Source organism: Triturus cristatus, chromosome 4_2 (assembly GCF_964204655.1).
Source record: "Triturus cristatus chromosome 4_2, aTriCri1.1, whole genome shotgun sequence".
NCBI classification, from domain to species: domain Eukaryota; kingdom Metazoa; phylum Chordata; class Amphibia; order Caudata; family Salamandridae; genus Triturus; species Triturus cristatus.
In genome coordinates, this window is record NC_140586.1 from 161,069,408 (window position 1) to 161,093,355 (window position 23,948).

At 46.5% G+C, this 23,948-nt stretch overlaps 1 protein-coding gene across 1 annotated transcript; it reads right to left on the reverse strand.

The window, feature by feature from the left end:
* Nucleotides 1–15,302: 15,302 nt before the first annotated feature.
* Nucleotides 15,303–23,350, reverse strand: IL23A (interleukin 23 subunit alpha). Its single transcript, XM_085599895.1, has 4 exons — nucleotides 22,784–23,350; nucleotides 17,880–17,975; nucleotides 16,470–16,595; nucleotides 15,303–15,476 (listed from the first exon to the last, which is right to left on the reverse strand). The coding sequence occupies exons 1-4, from the start codon at nucleotides 23,096–23,098 to the stop codon at nucleotides 15,303–15,305; spliced, it is 711 nt and encodes a 236-aa protein (XP_085456021.1). The 5' UTR covers nucleotides 23,099–23,350.
* Nucleotides 23,351–23,948: the final 598 nt, after the last annotated feature.

Sequence of the window (23,948 nt, forward strand, 5' to 3'; positions counted from 1 at the left end):
TGCGCGGCCGCCCATCCCACAACAACGATCGTTGGAGGCTTTCGACCTCCCGAAAGTAACTGGCCGGTACCCAATCAAGAGTATTCTGCAAGGCGTAGAGGAACCGGGGAAGAGACATCATTTTGAACAAGGCGGCGCGCCCGAAGAGGGAGAGCGGCATCCTCCGCCAGCCCGCAACATCCCGCCGCAAACGCGCCAGGGAAGGGAGCAGGTTCTTCTCATACCGCAAAGTGGAGTCAGTGGAGATAAAAATCCCCAGGTACACGAAGCCCTGCTGGGCGATCTGGATCGAACAAGTTCGCGGGACAGGTGGAACATCGCCGCTCAGAACATACAGATATGATTTACTCCAATTGATGACGAGACCCGAGTTCTTACCAAAAGATGTCAGAACGTCACAAACCACTATAAGCGAGTTCTTGGGCGAGGCGAGATATAACAGGATGTCATCGGCATAGAGCGAAATACGGTCCTCGTGATCGGGCGACCATCTAAGTCCACGTATATCCGGGTGCCAGCGTATCCACGCCGCCAGCGGCTCGAGGGTGAGGGCGAACAACAAAGGCGACAGGGGGCAACCCTTCCGGGTGCCCCTCCCAAGCTGGAACGGAGTTGACGCCCGCCCGTTTACCACAACACTCGCAAGGGGACCCTCATAAAGCAACCTCACCCAGCTCACAAAACCAGGGCCAAAGCTGAACTTGGCAAGCACAGCCCACAGATATGCCCATTCCACCGTATCAAAAGCCATTGTGGCATCAAGAGACGCCACAATAGCTGGTTCTCGCAGCGTGCTCGCCCTGGCAATCACTCCATGAAGACGCCTAAGGTTTAACGCAGTCTTACGGTGCGGGATAAAACCCGATTGATCCGGGTGGATCAAGTCTCCAAGCACCCTGACCAAGCGGCCCGCCAGAATTTTAGCCAGAATTTTCGGCTCAGCATTAAGGAGTGATATTGGCCGATAGGAGGCACACTTGTCCCGGGGTTTACCATCCTTATGTATCACAACAATCGTCGCCAGTCGCTGGTCCAACGGAAGGGACCCACTCCCCCGCGCCTCCACGAACATGGCGCGCAGGTGAGGGGCAACCCTATCCGGGAACAGCTTATACAAGTCAATCGGCAAACCATTTGGGCCTGAGGCCTTGCCCGTGTTCAGCGCGCGGATAGCACCCGCCACCTCGTCAACCGTTATATCTCCATCGAGGTCATCTCTATCTACGTCAGAAAGGCAGGGCAGAGCGATGTCACGCAGGAGGTCACGCGAATCCTCAGTTGGCCTATCCGAAACCGAGGCGTAAACCATACGGAAATAATCCGAAAAACACTGTACTATACCCTCGGGATCAACAACCACCTCTCCCCCCTCTCTCGTCAGCTCCGGCACCACTCTATTAACACGTTCTTTTTTGTCCAGCCACGCTAGGAGTTTCCCGGCCTTATCGCCAACATCGTACAAGCGACCCTGCTGTTCCCTACTGAGGGTCTTGGCGGCATTCGCCACCAGGTCCCTATATTCCGCTTGCTTCAAGCTCAGATTATGCAGTGAGGCCGCTGTAACCTCCCCCTCCAGGGCCACCTCTAAAGCCGCGATCTCATCCTCAACCTGTATAACCTCGCCATCTCTCCGTCGCTTGGCGGCCACTACCAAGGAGAGGGCCTCCCCTCTCAACACGGTCTTAAATGCTTCCCACAACGACACAGCCGAATCAACGGAACCCTGATTATCCTTAAAATAGTGATCAACTGTCTTCAACAGCGCACTGCGCATCTTGGGATCACGAAAGTACCAGGGGTTAATAGGAGCAACCCTGCCCCCTCCCTCGCGGCCGACATCCAGCAGGACCCACACTGGCGAATGATCAGATATGCCCCGCGCCATATGCCTAGCCTCAGATACCAATGAGGCGTGCGCAGCCAGAGTGAGCAGGTAATCAATCCGAGAGAGACTACCATGCGCCCCGGAGTGGAAGGTATATTGGCTCTGTGTGGGGTGCCGGAGCCTCCAGCAGTCTACCAAGCCGAGTGTATCTATAAAGTCGGGAAGCCACTTCTGAGCCCCCCCGGTGTCCCTGGGCGGGTACCTATCCAGCAACGCAGAGCCGACAGCATTAAAGTCTCCCCCCACCACTAGCATACCCTCCGGGAGGTCCAGCAAGGCCCTACCCAGATCTGCAAACGTGGAGGCCTGCAGCGCAGGAGGGACATAAACCAAAACCAAAACCAACGTTCTTCCCTCCCACCTCCCCGTCACCGCCACAAACCTCCCCCTATCATCAACAATGGTGGAGTCCACCTCGAAAGGGAGTGAAGCTCTAACAAGGATGCCCACACCCCTGGAGCCTGAGGAGAATCCCGAGTGAGCGATGAATTTGTAACCTTTTCTATTAAGAGCATAGCAAGTATTACCTATAAGGTGTGTCTCCTGCAGTAGGGCCACATCCGGCAAAGACCGTTTCAAAAACTGCAAGACTATCCCCCGCTTAATACGATCTCCCAAGCCATTAACATTCCAGCTAATAATATTTAAGCCCCTACCCCCCATCCCCACACACAAAGAGGCCCACCCCACACCCGAAGAGCCACCATTGAACAACCCTGACAACCATTACTACGCCTTGCAAAAACAAACCCCCCAACAACAACCCCAAAATCCCAACTCTCCCCCCCACCCTGCACCCCTGCTGCAGCTTACAAAGCCCCCCCAACTTGCAGTGTGCCTGTCGCCCCACCATAACACAAAACTACAAAAAGTACCCTGAGGGAGGAAAGAGCTCCCATCTTCCTCCCGCAAACCTCCGTATAACTGCAATCAGCTCAAGTCAGTGTCCGGAACCAAAGCAAGTCAGGCCGGCTCCAAAGGCATCAACCCTGCCCATCCCGGTCACCCTCCACGTCTGTGGCAGCATCCCCGCCAGTCCGTCGTCGGGGCAGAGCGTCCAACCAGTCTCCGGCCATAGCAGGCGACTCAAAGAAGAAAGTCCGGTCCTCATACACCACACGTAATCTGGCAGGGAAAAGCATAGCATACTTCAGGTCCCTCTCCCGAAGACGTCTCTTCACCCCCAGGAAACTCTGCCTTTGCTTTTGCACCAGCTGGGTGAAGTCAGGATAGAAACTCACTGATGCGTTCTGAAAAGGGACCGGGCCCGTCACCCGCGATGCTTGCAGGATAGCGTCCCGATCTCGGAAGTGAAAGAGCCGGGCGACAATCGGTCTCGGAGGGGCTCCCGCCCTGGGCCTCCCGCCAGGAACTCTGTGAGCCCGCTCGACTGCAAAAAACTTTCCAAGGCCCTTAGGCTTCAGATGGTTAAGCACCAAGTCCTCCACGAGCAGATCTGCGGAGATCTCATCCGAGGATTCCGGGACTCCAATAATGCGCACGTTGTTGCGCCTGGCCCGGCCCTCAAAGTCCTCCAGCCGGCGGGCGGAGAGATCGTTCTCGGCCCGCAGCTTACGAACTTCAGTCTGAAGTTCCGAGACATCATCAGCGAGGCCTGTGGTCTTGAGATCAAGGGATTTAACCCGCTCATTAGTTTTGCCCAAATCCGCGCGGATCAGGTTGACATCCACCAAGATAGTATCCACTTTATGCGCCAGGGCATCAAACTGTCTCCCAATCGAGGCCTGCATCCCCTCGAGCGCACCCATGACATCCTGCAACGAGAGCTCCGAGGTCGGGGATGAGGCAGCCTTCTGTACGTCCAGCGACTGGCCCGATCCACCAGGCGATCCCTTCTGCTGGGCATAGCGATCCATATTATTGGATTGGGTATAGGCTCCCCGCCTGGTAGCCTTGGGTTTCAGCCTATCCACCTCTGCTTTACCCGACATGTCTGGCACCGAGCAATCCGGTGCAAAGAGACGACCCTCTCTCAGTCAGAGGGAACAGGAGAAGCCAGATCTGCAATAACCAGTCAGAGTAGGGCGCAAGGCGTCCAGAGGATAGTAAAGCATCAGAAGGCACTCCCGGGCCAAGGCAAACAAAGGGCGAGAAAGTGAAAGTGAAAGTACGGCGTTCTCCGTCCGCCAGTTCACACCTCGCCAGGCCGCTGTTGTTCAATTAGAGGCCGGGCATCCTGCCAACGCCAGCCCCTGGCATCCCTCGGAGATAGGCCTCAATCTTCCGCCGTGCACAACTCCAGTTCCAGGTGGGCGATCCGAGCCCGGGCAGCATCAATCGCCTCAGCAATGAGTCATCTGCAAGATGCCGTGCATATAAAACAGGATTTAAGACAGGATAATCGACGGAGGGCGCGTGGGTCCCGGGAGCTCAAAGCTCACGCGGCCATCTTGGTCAGGCGCTAAGCTCCTCCCCCCACTATTCTATTATTTAAATAATAGGAGTGCACTGCAGCCGCCGCGGCAACTGGAGGCCCTTACCGCACACAATTTTGCAGAGTGCTGTGCAGAGTAGTAGACTAAGTAAAGTTCACACTTCGATTCGACATGAATCGCCAGAAAAGTAGTAGGCCTGTCACAAAGGTGAGCCGACTCGGCTCACCTTTTAAGTGAAAGGAATTATCAGGAACACTTCTGCACGAGGCTCCCAAACTGTTGAGATATGTTGCTTTGTGTTTGATGTTAAAACCTTCGCAGGGTGTTTTTATTGTCCAGTGCGCCTTATTGTTTTTGGCACGTAATGTTTGCTTGCCTGTTTTGGGTTGGCCCTCCGCAATTCGTCCCACTACCTAGGTTGACATTAAGGTTGAACCCAGATTCTTGTTTAAAAAGTAGGGTAAACACAGGATGCTCACTAGTATCTAAACAGGCGCAGCCCCACGGTTCCACAGCCCGAGGGGCAGAGGGTACCGTACACCCCCGAGAGGCCTACTTATAAAGGCGCGTGGTGAGGTTTCGCACGCGCGCCAGAGAGTGACCCTGCGCTCCTTACGTCACTGTGCAGAGTCCTTAAGCACAATCCCTTTGTTAACAAAAACCCACCCAAAACTCTGATTGCATTAAAAAATGTGGTTCTTGTGGTTTCGACATGGAAACAAAATACGCTTCCTAGACATGATAACTACTGTATAAACCCTATAGTAAAAGAAAAATACAGTACATTGCTTTATTGTGGTTCTCAAAATGTAATTCATTAAGAAATCGTTAAACGATCTACTTCATTGGCCTTAGTCTCCTTGATTAGTCATTTGACATCCTCAAAATATGCTACTCACATTCTGTGAGGGCATACCCCTTCATTCTGGGTCCTTCATTGGCTGCTGAGTGCTGTTCAGTGCTTAATTTGTAAAAACAAAAAAAATACATAATTGCCAGGGCCCTTGTCCGGAGGCCACTGCAGCTTGCACTACGAACCGAAACCATGGTATACCCCCACAGGTTTATAAGCAACGCTGCGCATGAACACACCCTCTCTCGCAATCATTAAATAATTCCACCATTTAAGAATCCAAAATATATGTCTTCAATGTTATGATTTTTTGCCTGATAATGGACTTGGTACAACGTTGCGCATGATTTTGAAACAGCCGTCATATAATAGGAACGTCCGTGAATGTCATTTGACAGTTTAATAGTTTTGCGGCCTTTTTCTGTGTTTTGGTCGGCTGGATTTAGTTTATTATTTTTTTTTTGCTGCAGATTTATATAGCGCGAACTCGACTCGAAGTCGGAGCACCGGTTACGTTACACAAGGCTACATATCATACATTCATTCGAAGGGCACAACAAGTCATGCAACAAAAAAATATATTTTCCAAGTGACGCAATGTCATACTCTCAGCCTCAGGGAGCTTGACTATTCTATTCTAGGAGTGCACTGCAGCCACGGCGGCAACTGGAGGCCCTTACCGCACACAATTTTGCAGAGTGCTGTCGACTCGGACTAAGTAGTTAAGTTAAGTTCACAATCACACACACGTCTTCGATTAGACATGAATCGCCACTCACCAGAAAAGTAGTAGGCCTGTGGCTGCGCCTGCACCGCACGAGGTCTCGTGGTCACAGCAGCAGTCAGTCTCCTCGTGGCACTGAGTAACGACGACGCGGTGACCGTGACGGAGCCTGTGCAAGCTCCGGTCATGTCACAAATGTATGCCAGCCAATCACAGTGCGGCACAGCGGCAGGGCCACCCCACCCACGCGCGGCACCCAATGCGGCAAATGCCTGCCCTCAGGCTCAGGCTGCGCGGTGTCTCTGCCAATCCAGACGCTGCATTAGCAGCGCCCGGATTGGATTGGCTAGAGCACTGATGACGGCTCGCCCATTTGGAGACCGGGGGCTGCTGCATGAAGCAACCCTCGGCTCTGATTTCTCCCCCCCCCCCTCCTCAACTCGCTTCCCTGGTTGAGTGGTAGTGCGCATGTTCGGGATGGTCAGCTCTCAAAATCGAGCATGCGCACTTACCCGCACTGGTATTAGTATTGCAGCACCTGCCAGCTACCTCTGCTGTCACTCAGCCTGGCCCTGCCCCCACCCATCAGCGCCGCGATTGAATCCGCGACCGTGAACACATAATGCGCAGCGCGCAGACTCTCGAGGATTTCTCTTTTTTTGATTGAGTTGACTCTGTGCTCATCATTGTGCTGGCAGGCTGGGTTAGTGGGGCATCGCCCCACCGCCCCAATGGACGCACCGCCACTGTTTATTAGTTTGAAGCACAGACCACCACTGCGTACACTTCTCCTTCAAGAAACCAGCCCTCACAAACCTACACCATGCCCTCCGTGAAGGAATTGGAGCAAGGTCACCGAGGAGCACTTCAACTCCACTCTCAACCACTATCCCCCTCCCACCACACCAACGTCAACTGAGCAACCAACGAACTACACAGATGGATCACTAACTGCGCAGACAAGCTTGCCCCCTCCATAACTCTGACAGAGAGCACCCCAAGAAAGCCACCTGGTTCACCACCGACCTCAGAGAATCCAGACACACCTGCAAATGTTTCAAGAAAGTATGGAGAAACACCAAAACCCCAGAAGCTTGAACCACCTACAAGAACGCCATGACAGAATACCACCAACGCATCAGATCCACCAAAAGGACTTTCATCCAAAACAAAATCCACGTCAACTCCAGCAACTCGAAGGAACTCTTCAGCATTATTCAGGACTACACCAAACCCCTCAGCGAAGCATCGGATGTCACACCTTCCCAAGACCTCTGCAACAAACTCGGCTCCTACTTCCATCTCAAGATCAAGTCAGATCAATGCCTTCTCCTCCACGTGCTTCAACACCCTCCGCATCCTTCGCAGGACCTTCAAGTGGATCCCCGAATCCAGAAAGACCGTCACTCACGCACTCATTACAAGCACACTGGACTACAGAAACGTTCTCTACACCAGAATAAACCAATCCCTGCTCCGAAAACTCCAGACCATCCAGAATGCTGCTGCCAGACTCGTCCTCGGCATCCTACAACATGAACACATCACCCTGCACCTACAAGACCTCCACTGGCTCCCCATCGAGAAGAGAGTAACCTTCAAGCTACTCACTCATGCTTACAAATCCCTCCACAACACCGGACCCCAATACCTCAACGAAAGAGTCTCCTTCCACGTACCCAAGAGAAACCTCCGCTCCGCTGACCTCGCTCTCGCCGAAACCCTGCGCATCCGCAGAGCCAGAGCGGGCGGAAGATCCTACTCCTACATCGCAACAAAGACCTGGAACAAGCTCCTGCTCAACATCAGACGTTTCCCCACTCTGCAAATCTTCAGGAAGAGCCTCAAGACCAGGCTCTTTGGCTGATTCGGATCTTCACGCCATTCCCCCCCACCCTTCATCCCCCAAGCACCTTGAGACCCTCACGGGTGAGTAGCTCGCTTAAAAAATTCCTGATTGACTGATTGATTGAAGCACAAAGTAACTCCTGAAAGTTTATATATTTTTGGGCAAGAATATGACTTTATTTGGTTATTGGGGTGTAAGTGAACAAAGCTAAGCACCATAGAGCATATTATACCACCACTATTTTTCTTGAATAAATCAGGAGAAACAGCCATAAGATGGGCTAGATGGAAACATTTATTTTTGAACAATGCCAGAGTATGTGGAACTAATTTAGGGGTGTAGTGGAAATGTCACTATTGTTAAATTGTTTGGGGCAGAAGGTCAAGAGGTGTTAGATAATTTACCTAAACTTCCTATTAGAGAAGAAACAGGCCCGAGTGACTTTGAGATGTGTATACAAAAATTAGATCTTCGTGATTTACCTCGGATCAGTACTATTATGAAGAGATATTATTTTGGTAAGCGAATTCAAGGAGTAATAAAAATAGAGAGGAATATCTAACAGCCTTGAGGAAGTTGACCACTAGTTGCATATTTTGTGTACTGACAGATGAACCTATTAGGGATCAATTTGTGCTAAAATGTTATTGTGCTCAAATTCATGAGGAATTGTGGGAATACAGTGATCCTCCTGTAAAGGCAGTGATTGTTATTGTGAAAAGCATGGACCACGTTTGTAAGAAATTGGGTTCTTAGTTGAGAGGGGTAAGAGCTCCACTCAGGTGATAATCACGATCCATTTCAGGTTGAATCACAAAATCTGCTGAAAACTTGTGCTTAACCCTCCAGCAGCTTGGCACAGAAGCAGTTAGGCTTAAAACTTAGAGGCACTGTGTAAAGTATTTATGCAACATTCAAACAGTAATAAAGTGAAAACACAATACAAGAATAACCCCAAATCAATTTAGAAAATAGAATACATTGTAATAAATAGAATGACACCAAAACAACAAAAATTCAGTCAGTCCAACCAGAGTTATGATTTTTTTAAATTTCAGGTGAAAATAGCAACAAAATGCCGAAAATGCTACTCATGGTTATCTTGTTGTGCTGGACTGGGTTAAAGTCACACGTTCAGGCCGACCATGATGGAGCACAGGTCTGGTACAGGGACCAGATTAGTGCTGGTGAAGAGTTTACCTTCTCACAGTCCAAGCCCAAGCAAGGAGCCTCGGCTGGGAACTGCAAGGAGACAGATGTTGATGCAAAGATCAAGTCGCCATTGGAGTTTTATGTGGGCCAGAGAAGCAAGCGGTCGCTGTTTGCATGAAGTTTCTGGTTCAGGGATGACAGAGCTTGGCAGTTTGGACTGGGCTGTTCCCATGAGGAGCACGGTTAAGACTGATTTGCATTGCAGCGCCGGCCCAACGAGAAGCAACAGCACTATGATGAAGCAGGAAATCCCTTGGGCTGTGCGAGGGCAACATCAAACAGTCTTGCTGACTGCCAGTTTTCATGTGCCCGAACCTTGTTCAACCTGCTCATGCCTCCTCTTCTACTCTCTAGGAACAGTGACCCCATTTTTTTCGTTTATCTCAACCCAAGGAGCACGGGCACTGGATCTTTTTCCAGCTCCTAGTCCCCCCTCCCTTCTTTGGAAATTCTTTGATAGATATGAAGACTTGTAAACCAACAGTATGTTGCAGGAAGTTCCAGAGTGTTCCTTGGGAATAAGTTGCAAAGTATTTGATAGGACCATTGTCAGGTGTGGTTTTGTTCCTCTATGTATTTGTGTTGGCCAGAAACACTGTGGGTAAACAATATTATCTCTAGCAGTGTGAAAAATGTTTATTGTAAGAGGGTTTCCTTAGATAAAGATATCCCAAGGTTGTAATTACTGATAATGATTGCAATTTTGTTCGCGAGAAATTGATTCATTTTTTTATATATGTGGGATTTATCCTAGGAAAGGCACATGTACCTACCTTGAATGCAACTGTATGGTTTAAAGATTGAATGATACAGTAAAGAAAGGTATTCAGTTAGCTAGCATGTCAGGTGTAGACTGGAAAGAAAAACGGTGGAGGCATATAAGTTGTCCTCACATCAAACAACGGGTAAACCTCTCTTTGACTGGTTCAGAGATAGGATACCCAATTGTAAGGTTGTTCCAGGTTGGCGGGACTTGAAGAATGGATGTGTTAATGTGCCTTCTGATGATTCATTGAGAGAGCATGAGAAGAAGTTGCAGGAAAAGCGTAACACAAACTTTGATCAAAGGTGGGCCACAAAGAATGTGAATTTGTTGTCTGTGATTGGGTGCGAATTAAAGCTCCTGTGGGGTGTCACAAATTCTCTAAATGTACTAAGCTTTGTACAGTTTTTAAATTGAAGTGGTAAATTTAAAAATGCCTTAAAGGTCACAGATTGTAGGATTTGTAAATTAATCAGGGTTTATATGTTTGCAGATGTTGGGGTTTCTTGTGATATAGCTTCCAAATTGGTTCCCATATAGAGCATTGAATAGAGTGCCAGAATGATGGTAAGAGCCAGTGTGTTGGCAAAAGGGTTTCCAGGAGACCTGGATATTTCAAAGACTTTGTTTAGTTAATGTGTGTGTTCGTCTGTCGGTGCCATTTATTTTGGGTGTTGGTTCACTTCAGTACATCTGCTATTTCAACATTTCTTATGATGTATTTTGTTTTGTTGTTTGGAGGGAAGATGTGTAGAATTGTTGATTGTTGTTTATGTGTATACTACTTTAATTGTGCATGCATTTACACTTAATACGCTAATAATGATGACTCTGCTGTGTTTAGACGTGCTCCATTCTAGAATGCATTACAGGACTGATGTTATGAAGATTCTACCTGAGTCAACTGGCCTGGTGTAGGACTGTGAAAGGGGTTACGTCCATTAAGGCTCCTACCTTAAATTTGTTTCTTGTCAACTGTGCTGCTTGCTACACTCCTTCCATCATCGGCAAACAGGTCAACTTTAAATGGCTTCAGGACAGGGATGCAGCTGTTCCTTTAACGTTAAACTTCAGGTGATGTTGCCTCACGTCAGGAAAGCTGGTTATCAGGCAGACACCGGATCTGGTTCCACGGTCCTTTGATTATTCTGTGGGGCACTCTTTCACTTGGTTAGAGAGAACTTGGAACTGGAAGGAGTGGGCATCATCTCCCACTTTAATATAATTCATGCGCTCTTTCCAGGCTACTTCCTGATACAGCCTTTGGGTAGAGTGATGCTCCTCACAGCCGGCTTTTCTTCCGTTTGGAATACCCGCCACAGAGGCCTAAAAAGGAGTGAGCTATCTGCACCCTGCTATCAACAGTAGCACTGAACAATAACCAGGAAAGAGACAAAAGACATTGATCTTGTCTCTTCTTTCTCCACTTCAGTGTCTAGGTCTCCTTCTTCCAGTTTCAGGAATGCCGGCAATGCACTTCCACAGTCTGAGAAAACAACCTCTCCTCCATCTTGTGTACCTGGGCAGGCCAGGGGGTTCCACAATGGAAAACACTGGCCACCATTACTCTGCACTCCCTCATACAAACAGTGCATGGACCACACATGCTACATAGACATAAGTACATGCATAATATACACTGAAATATTAGTGCTAGAACCTGGGTCAACACTTAGAAGCAGAACTCTAGATGTTTGGCCCAGCAGGTCTTCACTTCCGAGACAAAGATAAAAAGGTCTGGTCACAACTACTGATTCACAAAACACTGAAGTCTGCTACCACTGCTCTACATGTTAAACCTGTGTTAGGGATGTTAGTCCTTTTCCTGCATCCATGTAGGACCTCACTCATGTCAAGGAACAGGCCTAAGCCTTTGCGTGCACAAAAGATTAGCTTGAGGCGGAGTTCAAATAAAAAAAAACATGATACCAAATAAATGCACGTGGGCACTAAAGGCAGGAGAACACAACTGTAAGCCATGCAGGGCACATTCCCACCCCAACTAAGACATTTGAGTGCCAGACCATGAGAGAAGACATATGACCTTCTGTCAACACCACATAGTTATGAAGCTCCTTTTTAACAAAAAAGGGGTGCTCAAGTGGCCTTTTCACAGTAGTAGGAAAACATTTCTCCTTCCGCAATGTGCGTGAGAGTGCACTGTCACCTCTTGCTATCTATTTCTCACTCCCAGCACTCAAAGTCTCAGACCTCTGAGCCGCTCTGACCCTGCTCTACCGACTACACCCTTCCCCACTACTCCCAAGCCCAGCCCGCCACTGCTTCCTTTCAAAGCATCAACTCCCCCACATGTCCTCCCTGCTGACATTAGAGCAGTAAAAAGGCAGCCTGTTTTTTCACTGTGGTGACATCTCAAAAGGTTGCAATAACACCTCTTCTAACCAGGCTCTGCTACCTAAAAGCAAAGGATGCCTCACCACACCTGAAACAGGTCTGAGTGACATCATAGATCGAGGTTTGCTTTCATTTTCTCAGTTAGCTCTGAGGCAGCTCCCACTCTAGGGCAGAGGAGCGCCACCCTGACTCTAGAGCAGAGGAGCGCCGCCCCCATGCTGCAAGCCTGCAACAGTAGCAAAAGTAAATGGTAGTAAAATGGTCATTACCATTTGATTGCAGTGTCAAGCACGCAAATGTGAGGGTGGAGAGTAGAGCCATTCCTGCTGATTTGCAGCAGGAACGCCTCCGCCTAAAGTCTAAGTGCGCATGTCAGATTGGCCGGTTATCCTGCAACGGCCAGCCTGACATGTGCATTTCAGACATCTTCGACCCGAGCTGTGTTAGACAGCCGGGTGGGGCACAGACACAGGCCCTCAGTTTCAAAAAGAGCGATGAGTTAGCCTGCTCCTTCCAATCATGGCGCTTCATGAGAGCAGCTCCTGGAATGGTAAAGTTAGTTATCACTACTCTGAGACCCCGCGCTCGTATCCATGCCCCGCAGCTTCATCGAGGTAACATTCTATTATACGTTTTAATATAATAAGACAAAAATAAACATTTATTGAGTGATATAATTAGGTGTTAACAATTGTAACATTTACTTTCTCCAGCCCCAGCGTTCGCCTGACCAAACAAATGATCCCTGTGAGGCAGTTAGTGAAACAGTCAGTGCTTCATAAGAATTCCCAAAAGTAAAAAGTGCTTTAAATTGTGGTTTTATTGAATCGGGGCGAATTAGTCTAGTTACATTGATATTTCACCTGGAAACAATAGACTGGAAAAAAGAGATTAATGTTCAGGTATTTAAATAATGGCCTCACTGCATGAAAGGTCCTCAATATACTCCATCTAGGCACTAGTGGTTTCTACATTTTCGCATTTGCAGTACTTCTCTCTAAGTCGGACTGCTTTAAAATTCAAGATACCTCGCACAATACCATGAACTAAATTAGGCAAAGGGATGGTGTTAGTTAACACCGATATGTCTAATGCACCAGATTGTGAGGTGGTTTTTCTTTTTGCAGAGTTTTATATAGCGCGAACTTGACCCGAATCCAATCGGGTATCAGAACGCTTTACATAACACCAGTTACGTTACATTAGGACACACATTCATTCTTTGTTAGGCACGGGGAGATTAAGTGATTTGCCCAGAATCACAGGATGTTCAGCGTCCTAGCCTTTTGGCCAACTCCTTTCAACAGCGGTGTAATCTTTCACTCGGGCAATGTGCTGTACGAATAAAGCGATTTGTATATAGGTCCAAGGCGTGTATGTGCAATGAAATGTGTTGTAGCACCAACACTACAGTGGTGCATGACTGGGAGGTTAGATCTGTTTAATGATGTGCTATGGCTAGGAGTACAATACAGCCGACAAAGTAAGTCATTAGACTGCATGTTTTAATACACTGCTCTCACAAAAACATACAGGTAGTAGGGTTTGAGTGCATTTAGCCGCAAACGTCTCAGGAAGGGGAGTGAGGGTGGGTACTAACATTTCAAACAATTGGGGTGGAGGTCTCCTCAGAGTCCAAGTCAAAATTATTTGTGGGTACTTTTAGTTAATACTGCATAGGGTTAGCTATTTCCAGGATGTTGTTTCTGTATTTTTTCACGAAGCACGTAACTCTTGTACAGTACATACTTTGAACTGAGTGGCACCAGGTGTTAATTACAGGCCACAATTGAGAGCTCTGGAGCGGAGGTTGAGGGCACTGCGAGATTCCCACAGTACCTGTCAGCGAGTCAAAATGTCCATCTTGTCCTTGGCCTCCCTGCAGAGCACACAGGGCAGTGGTCACGTATTTTAGTTGTATTAGTGACTCTGTACAAATTGGTATGATGGGGTACATCGTTTTGAAAGTATTGTCAATGCGAAAGTGAAAGAATAGGCAATGCTTACTCGCTACTTACCAGTCATTCCTAATTTTTACACCTCGCCGCTTTCAAATGTCACCAGCCGCCACTGGGTTAGCCTGCAATTTAGAAAAGCTTTTCATAAAGGTTCTAGGAGTCATCACAGACCACTTGAGCTTCGCTTTTATGGTTCTTGTTTGCCTTCAACAAACGGGTTGTTTTTCACCTCAAGGACTCACTGGCATCATGGACAGCTGTAGCTTTACTTGCACTTTCTAGATTGTCACTCGGAGTCCATGAATGGGAAAAAACACCCTGCTGTTGACAGCTACTGGTCTGACGCTTAATATAAGCCCAACCACTAAAGAGGTACAGGCCACACAATCAAGTAAGGGGTACAAATCCAAAGGCACTGATTGAAATTCGCATTACGTGATCCACCAGCAGACCCGTACTCCAGACTGGGTCAATAAATAGGGCTTCTCAATTCCTAACAGCGCCAAGGGGCCACTGAAAATGATGGATGAGGCGCTACGTAAGTAGCATATAAGCAAATATATCTCGTTGGTAAATTTACTATTTTTCTCATGCATATTAAACTGTAAAAAGGAAAATGCCAAAAAGTGATTTTGCATGGTTTATTTAATACATATCCCCCCAGGGGAGGCAAAAGACATGGACACATTTTTCAAATCAACAGTTATAAATAAAAAATAAATAGTTAACACAGGAATTCACATTTGTATTATTAATACACGTTCTATGGGTACGATGTATTGTGCAGACATCAGATCTGAATGTGATGGCATAATTCAAATGTGATGCATATTATTTGTCATATATAGTCCTCAACCTGCAATTCTTATGGCATCGTAGCCCATTCAGAACTCTGTGATGCAAACAACTTTTATGTACGAGTTACTTTTACATTTCTGCACCACAGGCTGAATTAGTTTAAAACGTTTTCAAATATGTTATTTCTTGTTTTTAAATACATAAATAAATAAATAATAAACATATCCAATTATAATAGGGATCCAGTTGTGTTAAAACGCGGGTACCGAGTCGCTATTCGCCCACTTGGGCGTACTGAACATGCACCAGGCACTTCCATATTTAATATCTCCATGTGTAACGAGACAAACATTTTTTTATGAAAAAAAATTGTTTAAAAGTAAAAAAAATAATTGACCGCAAACAGAGATTCCCTGTCACAGTCAACACATAAAGGTGGTCTCCCCTTGTGACCTTGTGCTGATCTAGAGGGGTGAGCCACATTTGCTCCCGGAGTTCATTCACCAGCTCTACTGCTCTGAGTGGTTGGCAGGATTCCCGGGGTGGAAGATGCGAGCGACTAAGCTGGAGAAGGTGAGCAGGTTCTGGGCAACATGCTGTGCAAAGTAATTTATTTCCCAGTTCTCTACAAGGGGGATGTCCAGTGCCTCGATCTTCTGCTTAGTAGCTGCATATAGGGAGACCTAAAAGGGAACAATCAATATTACTCACGTGTTTTTTTTGCATTTACGTAGCGCAAACTTGGGCAAATGGCATTTAAGCGTTTTACATGAGCACAAATTACATTCCATATGTTCGGATTTCTTTAAGGCACAGAGAGACTAAGTGATCTGCCCAGAGTCATAGGACTTTGAGCCGACACAAGACTCAGTCCTGGATCCCCATTACCAAGGTTGAAACCTCTCTCTGTTTAGCCTCCCACTAACCAGAGCAGGCAGCCGTGTTCATATGCAGGACAGGACAATCATATAACATCAGTGCAAGTGTCCATCATACACAGAAGGAGTACAGGATGGGCAGCAGCAATGCAAGCTTCTCTTCTGCAAAAGATGTACAAGGGCAGCAGCTGTGCAACTAGATATCTAACCGACTGATGGAAGATAACACAGCCCCCGCATGGTCCTGCTGTGAATCCTTATCCCTAGGAAATGCCTCACGAAACTTGGGTTCCTCTGAGTATAATCGCTGCACTGGACAGTCAGCATGAGATACATGCTGGGCCATACAGTGCTGAGCTACACAAGCGTTGGCTGCATTTACCCACCATTTCCTGACACTGTTTCATTAGATATGTAATACTTTTCCAGAGGAATCTCAAAGGACTGGTAATTCCCTATCAATGTAAGCATCTTTCTATTTCTCTGGGCACCTATGTAGACTTATATTAATGAGTTTTGTAATTAAGTTGACCGTGTAATGGCCTGCATGACTTTTTTTTTTTTAATGAATCTTTGTGAGAATACCGGTGGGAGGGGTCTGATTGTGCAGAATCTTTGCAACACAAAATAAGAGCTCCTCTTCTTTGGTGCAAACTCCAAAGACGGCTGTTTCACTGAGTATCTGCCATGGTGGGTTGCTGTTGTCAGATAGTTGGGTGGTACAAGGGGCTCATTCACACCTAACCAATCCCTGCCCTCTCCCATAGAATAATCCTGCTTGGATCTGAGCTCTCTCACCTCCAGCCTGTGCAGTGAGTGGTTTATGCCACGAATCAGATGCGCTTCGAAGCTGCTGAAGACATTTTCCAACTGGAAAGCATTGTGATACCAGTGCAGGACTTTGTGAACTTGCTGCAGACATGACTGGAAGGAAAATAGAAGGTGAGTGAGAGGTGAAAAAAGATACAGATGACGCCTCATGCCTTCCCATACAGTGATACCTCTCCTCAACAGCAATCGTGTGCAGAACACTGCCTGCCTCAACAACACCAAGATTGTTAACTAGATAGCTCAGGTATACTGCGCTAAAGTGGGATAAACATACCGGCGATCCGCTGATGAAGGATTGCAAAGAAAACATGGATCCTGGCAAATCCACAGCAAGATAATGATAACAACACGGGGCCCGCCCTTGTACTGCGTACCAATCATATCTTCCATCTTCAGAAAGGAGTACAAGGTTGCTGCATAGATTCAAGACCAGCAACCTGAAGTGAGAACAAGACTAGGGGCAATCACATAGATAAAATTGACATGAAGGAGAAAATTGAGGTTCACCAGAATTTCAAACAAGTTTAAAGAAACTCCACAACGAAATAGGAGCAAGAGCACACAGATTGAAAAAGGAACAAAGACCCTCAACCACACAGACAACATTAAATGAACAGTAGCAGTTAAGATCTACAAAAACAAACACAGGCAATGGTAAACCACCATGGTGACTCTAGGGGATCAGCAACAGAGATATAAAAGGCAACCTACTGAAAGAGACCCTCGACAGACACCCAAGCAATGGAACCCTACAAAGCTCTACGAATTTGGGACCCCAGGCCAGAAATTGGTGAAAGAAGTATCACAAATTACCAAACTGAATCCAGAGGTGCAGAAAACAAAATGGCCCATCCTTAGGCAACACACTGCCAGAACTAGAACATCTCTTGCAAGCCAGGGCAACAGACATTGCTTTTTGGTTTGAATTGAATGGAAATCTACATCAGAACGACCTTCACTATCTGCATCTGAAATAATCAAGGGCTCAAATGGCCCTCCTTCAGAGCAAAGACATAAAGGAAAGACATAACCTAAATAACATCATATGCTAGAGGGACATGACATAATACTGCAACAACTAGAGGACAAAAAACAAGCTGCAAAGGGTTTTCAGTTTATTTCCAGAAACCTAACAAATGAAAATAAGAATGAGAAACTGATTCTGTGTGCCTTTTAGAGGCACCTGAGGTGGGTTTTGACACTGCCTAAAACCAGGCACGTGCCTGGCATGTCAGTGACCATGCACAAGCCCTGCCCCCCTTCGAGACCCCCTTCATATCCACTCTGTCCAGAGCATCCCCTGTCTGCTGTCCCTCCCCCTGTGCTGTTTCCGTGCTCGCACTCAGTGCGGCTCGCTGGGACTGAGGGTTTACTTACCTGTAGATCCTTCCTGAGGGTCCAGGGGTCGCAGTGGTGGTCGCAGCTCACTCGGGGGATCTCCATTGTCAAGTCTGCACTGACGCTGTGGGAAGTCTGCAAAAGAGAAGAGTACGAGAGTCGGTAAACACGAGGCGACCCTGTCCGGCGGCACTGGCAGCAATAATGTGCAGCAAACATCATCTTTAGGCAGCTGAAGATCAGCGCACACTCACTGCCCAGTCCAACATACAAACCTCTAGCACAGGCATTAGCAGCGCTTTGAGTGGGAGAAAATAAAGTGTGTGTGTAGGGGGATCTTACAGGTTTGTAGCCCATGTAATTAAGGGTACGGCTTAACTACATTTCTGTGATTCTATTAGTCTCTCCACATCACCTCCTTCTGCATATCTTACACGCCATTTCTTGCCTATTTAGCACTCGTTTTACTCTTTCCCGAATGCACTTCTTTGCATTTCCTTCATTTCACCAGCCTCCAAACACACAATGCACCCAATGCATTTCCTTTTACTTTGTCAATATGTTGCCAACTGTGTACCACCTTTATACACATTTGCACAGAATCACAATTGGAACTGGAATACGAGACCATTATTTTGTGTTTTCTGCAGAGAGGCCAAGGAATGGATGGCCATGTATTTTGCACAGTGACAGGCACTGTGAGAAACTCGCACTGCTTTCAGCTTCAAATCCAGGCCAATCAATCGGGATGGTTAAAAACACCTAGAGGCAACTCGGTTCAAAGTATGCACTATCCAAGAGTAGTGTGCTGCACGAAAAAACATAATGACACCTAACATTCTGGAACACCCTTAGGGGATGCAAGATTAAGTGAAACATGTCAAATATATAACCGGGAACTAAATGGCGGAAACGGATTACCTTTATGCTTCTTACATTCATTGTTCACAAATCAATGTTTTTGACAGCAAAAAAGCAAAGTTATAAGCAAAAAACAAGAACCCAGCTAAGCCTAAGAGACTAACCATTCAATGGAGAAAACGGAGTTTTCTTGTAAAACCCTCGCCCACCAGGGTTACCCCTTGGTAGAATGCTTCATCATCGGGTCCATCCCGTTCCACTGCAGGACATGAAGCAACCTACGGGGGAGGGGGGGGGGGTGGGGGAAGGGGTGTCAGGGTACCCGTTTTTCTAAAAGTTCGACATGTTTCAAGCAGTACCCCTAATGGCTTTTCATCAGGACCTAGGGAATTCCCTGGTACCACTCCTGCTCTGTCACACTGTGCGCACACTTATTTCATGCTAATAAAGTCATACTCCTGTCCGCCGCCCGGTGGTTAAACCAAATAGGTAGAAGGGCAGACGTCATTGTGACTATAGCTTCACTCTCCCCTGAAGAACCATGAGACAATAGCTAAGCAATCTAAATCAGTGCAGACAGTGATCACCAGATAGGTGGTAAATGCATATACCCTTTTATTGGCATGCAATAAGTATGCGTCCAGTGTGAAAGAGCAGGAGTTGTACCAGGAAATTCCCTAGGTCCTGATGAAAAGCCAATAGGGGTACGGCTTGAAAAAGGCCACTTCTTGCTTGCAACAAGTTGTTTGCTTCCCATGGGGGGAAGGGGAGTATGGGGGGGAGGGATAAGAATTACCTTCAACAAAAAGCAGGTATTCTGATTGAACATGGAACATGGGAGAGGAGTTGGCCTAATGGCTAGGGCGGTCATTCTCGAATCTAGTGAACTGGGTTCGAGTCTCGGCAACAACGCTGAACTTCCTGTGATTCTGGGAAAATCACGTAATCTCCCCGTACCTAACAAAAATGAATGTGTCCTCATGTAACACAACTGGTGCTATGTAAAGCGCTCTGATACCCGATACCTTCGGGTCAAGTTCGCGCTATTTAAAACTCAGTAAAAAATTACCTTGTTTCCATGCTAAGCCTCAAAAGTGGAAAGGAGGCATTGAAAATGCACAAATATTCCAAATTCAGAATTTACTAATCCTAATTCCAACTAGAATATTAGGATATATATATATATATATATATATATATATATATATATATATATATATATATATATATATATATATATATATATATATATATATATATATATATATATATATATATATATATATATATATATATATATATGCAAAATATAGACATGCTAGTGCCGATGCAAGCACTGCATACTCGGAGGTGTTAAGGCATTCTAAACCAGGAAGCTTCAATTCATGGTCGCTGACCACAATAATTTGACTGCTATAGTTAACCTCTCTGCATGCACCTAGAATGATTCTGGGAAGATACACAGCCTCTCAGGGGGTCTAGCTAGCACTCTTGCTCAAGGAGCAGTGCAGATTCTCCCTGATACGTATCACAGCCCGGTGAGAGTACATCCTGGTTTTTAGTTTTTCTAAAATTTTCAGCGACATTTGACACCATTAACCACCAGAACACTTAACTTATTATCATGAGAATCAGTGGTGGCTGTGGTCAGCTTGCAATCTATCTTACAGCAACACTTTGTGAGCGTTCTTACTTCTAGGTTTGCTCTCCTGCTACCCCAGAGGTCTCTTTATTCCATGCTATTCTATCCCCAGGTATATCCAAATGGGGTCTTCTGGGTACATTTCCAATCATAGTGATTATGCATTGAATACAAGCTAAAAGTATCTATGGTAAATGCGCCCATGAGTGAGCCCATCCCTGTCCACAAAGCTTTCAGAGAGTGGGTGTTTTCCCCAATTCATTTTTTTTTTTATAAACTGGGACAGGCACATTCACACCACACTTTTGAAATATACTGATTGAAAACCATACGTTTAAACAGAAAGTTGTGAAGAGAAAAGCATAACATACTCCAGGACATCATGGTCTGGCACGGTATTCCGAAGTGTTTTTGTTCTCTTCATCCGCAAATCTTTAGGGTTACTGTGAAGGAAATTGTGTGAAGCTTCCTAAAGGCGGCCTTTAGGCTGCAGCCCTGAAAGCTCCTCACTTTCCCTGAGCCTGCTGGGTATTGGACTATATCCTGTGACCGGTTAATTCCCGAATCCGCGAACCATTACTCCCACTTCCAATTGTCTAGGATCAGGCCACCTACTCTGCTTTTTTGAAAATTGAAAATCAGGTTGTTGGTTACTAATCTGTCAGGCCTGAAATTGGCTAATTTTTCCCAGTGAACAGTTTTCACCTTCTGATAATCTTCAGCTAATAGAACGGGTACAAAAGATGCCTCACTATAGCATTTATGCAAGACCTCTGGCTTTCACGGCAGTCTGCTCTTCCCATAAAGATTTTAATGGTCAGCTTCTGCACAGACCCACCTGTTTGATAGATCCAGAAATTCTACTCAGCAGGCTGAACTTAGAATTATGGCCTAGGCCTTAGTGCTGTCCGTACTGGACTATGGAGTATTGTTCAGTAATTGTCACCAAGGCTGGATCGATGTCAGATTTTCAGAATCTCTACATTGGTACATTTACCAGTAAAAAATCTAAAGTAGAACTGTTTTCATAGACCGTGGCTATCCAAACATTCTAGCTTGGGGACTTCCCAAGACCAGGGGATTACAGTCTGTTCAAAACTTGCCCTAGTACAGCTAAGGTCCTTAGTGCAATAGTAAGACTGCAATCAATGTCTTGCTCACGTGGTGATATTGCAAAATTTGAATCATATCTATCCTTAGATGATGTAAAAAAAAAAAAAACGCTCAATGCACATGACACCTTACTTGAGAACTTTGGATTACCTGGTGAGACTCAAGTATTATTTAAACGTTTAATTAGCTGGATTGTCTTTCCTGTGATCTCAGGTGTTGTAGCTAGCTACCAAACAGCAGCTTCAGGCTGTACTTATATTATGCAACACTTGAGCAGTACCTCCCAAATCAAACCAAGGTGGGTGTTTTACCTGGTAGTGTTGGATTCCAGGATCCCCTTAGAGCAACCATAAACTCTTCCGGAACTTGACAGGGAACCTTGCAGGAACATACATCAAGGCCAATCAAATTTCCTTTAGACTCTATTTTAATATTCAATGCACCAAACAATGTTTTCCTAATTCACTCTCTATTCTCTTAATTCACTTGTTTCAGTATATGAGAACCAGAATCCATATGCATCTTACTAACAGATAGGTTTCAGGTTTCTTTTCAGCTCTTCTTCAGAGTTTCACTGGTGCATTGATTGTTTGATTCACCTTAGATGTATGTACATGCAAGAGTTCTTCCGGACTTGTAAAAGGCTTTGAGTTATAGTCCATGAGGGTTAAATGAGAGAGACTTGACAGTGAGGCACAGAGAATGCAAGAGAAAGTGAATGTGTGGGAAGTGAAATGAGAAAAAATGAATGTAAGAAAAGAAATGAGAGAAGTGGAATGTCAGAAAAAGAATGCAAGAAGTTGTACGTCATGGAAGTAGAAAAAAGAACAAAGATATAAGAGAATTTCAATGACCGAAAATGAATGCAAGAATTCGAATGTGAACAGTGGAATAAGAAACAGTTATGTGGAATGTGAGAAAGGGAATTTGGTAAGGGGGCGGAGGGAAAACGGAATTCGAGGACAGAAATGTGAGAAAAAGTAATGTGGCAGAAGAGGAATAAGGGAAAACAGAAATATGCGAGAAACTGAATGCATTAGAAAAGTATTGTCAGGAAAAGAATGGAAGAGAAGAGGAATGCGGGAGAAAGGGAATATCCGAAAAGGAACGTGAGAATAGATTGAAACAAAGGGTGAATGATGGAGAAAGGAAGTGTTATCAAATAAATGTGGGAAGAAGAATGTGAGAAAAGGGAATGGGAAAGTGAAATAAGATTGAAGGAATGTATGAAAAGATGTGAGAGTGGTGTAATGTAGGAGAAAAGTAACGCAAGAAGTGGTTTGGGGGAGGGAGGGGGTAGAAGTGAAGGGAGGGCAGGCGCACTTACCCAAGTGGCGTTGTACAGGTCCAGGGCGCCCAAGTACAGATTCCGGGATTCCTTCTGACATTCACCCCAGTTGGGCTTGCGGTTCTTAAGCGGGCTGGCCGTCGCCCCAATATTCTGCTCATAATTAAGCGGGATGGCCGTCGCCCCAATATTCTGCTCACACTGGCTTAGCGTGTAGAGTAAAGCTGCCAGCAGTAACCAGGCCCGAGCCGTAAAGGTGAACCGCTGGGGGGATGCGAGGTCCGCTTGCATTGTCTTCCCGACTTTTCGAAGGGTTCGCTTTCTATGGCGCTCCATGGTCGTCTTGTCATTCATTGTTGGCGTGTGCGTGTCTTTTGTCGGTGAAGCGCAGGTTGTTCTTCGATTGCGGGACCCCGAATTGTGGGGACTTTGTCTTCTGAGCTTTAGCGTGTTGCCCTTGTAAATGAGCCTGTTCTGCCTCGGTGTCCCGGTTTAGTCTTGTATCTTGCACGTGCCGGCTTGCATCTCGACGTGCTGCCTCTAACCATAAAGGCTGGGACCGGCTCCTTTTATTCTTCTCAGGTAGGTCACGTGTGGGGTGGGGGTTCCCCCTCTGGAGTGCCCGAGGCAGCCCCCAGCAACCTACGCGCCCACGTTCTGCAGATAAGGCGCCCCGGTGCTGCTCCGCCGTGCCCAGCGCGGAAGCCTGGACGCTCTGCGCCCTCACGTCATCGGCGTCGCCATGCTTTTCAGGAATTGCGTCCCTCCATGCAGATTTTGAGGTTTTCAACACACATTGTTTTCCCCTGCCGGTCCCCGTGGAAGGAAATTAAAAAAAATTAAAAATGCCCACGGTTCCTATTGTTGTTTGAGGTGACAAACTTTTGACATATGAGTAGCAGCTTCCCTGTTCACTATCTTAGTCATGTTTACGCCGTCACTGGCACTGAGGTCATCCCGACATAGATCTCCTAAGGGGTGAGTGCAGCCTCCGCGCCCTCTCGTCGCTAAAGGGGTGTCGTATAGGCAAGTGGAGAGGTGGTTGGCTGAATGCCTAAGGATAGATTACAAATAATAATTATTAGAAATGATGGACCGTGCCTAATAATAATGGATTGAGCCGCTTTATGATAGTGGATTGAGCCACGGGCAAATAAATGGCTGGAAAGCAATGACGATTAGTGGTCCAGGACTCCAGGTATAC

Excerpts from the sequence above, each read along its gene's own strand:
- IL23A (XM_085599895.1), bottom strand. The coding sequence starts at position 23,098 with ATGAATGACAAGACGACCATGGAGCGCCATAGAAAGCGAACCCTTCGA. Across the intron at positions 17,976-22,783 it reads ACCTGTACAACGCCACTTGG|ACTTCCCACAGCGTCAGTGC; the intron begins GTAAGTGCGCCT and ends TCTCTTTTGCAG. Across the intron at positions 16,596-17,879 it reads CCCTCAGGAAGGATCTACAG|TCATGTCTGCAGCAAGTTCA; the intron begins GTAAGTAAACCC and ends TTTTCCTTCCAG.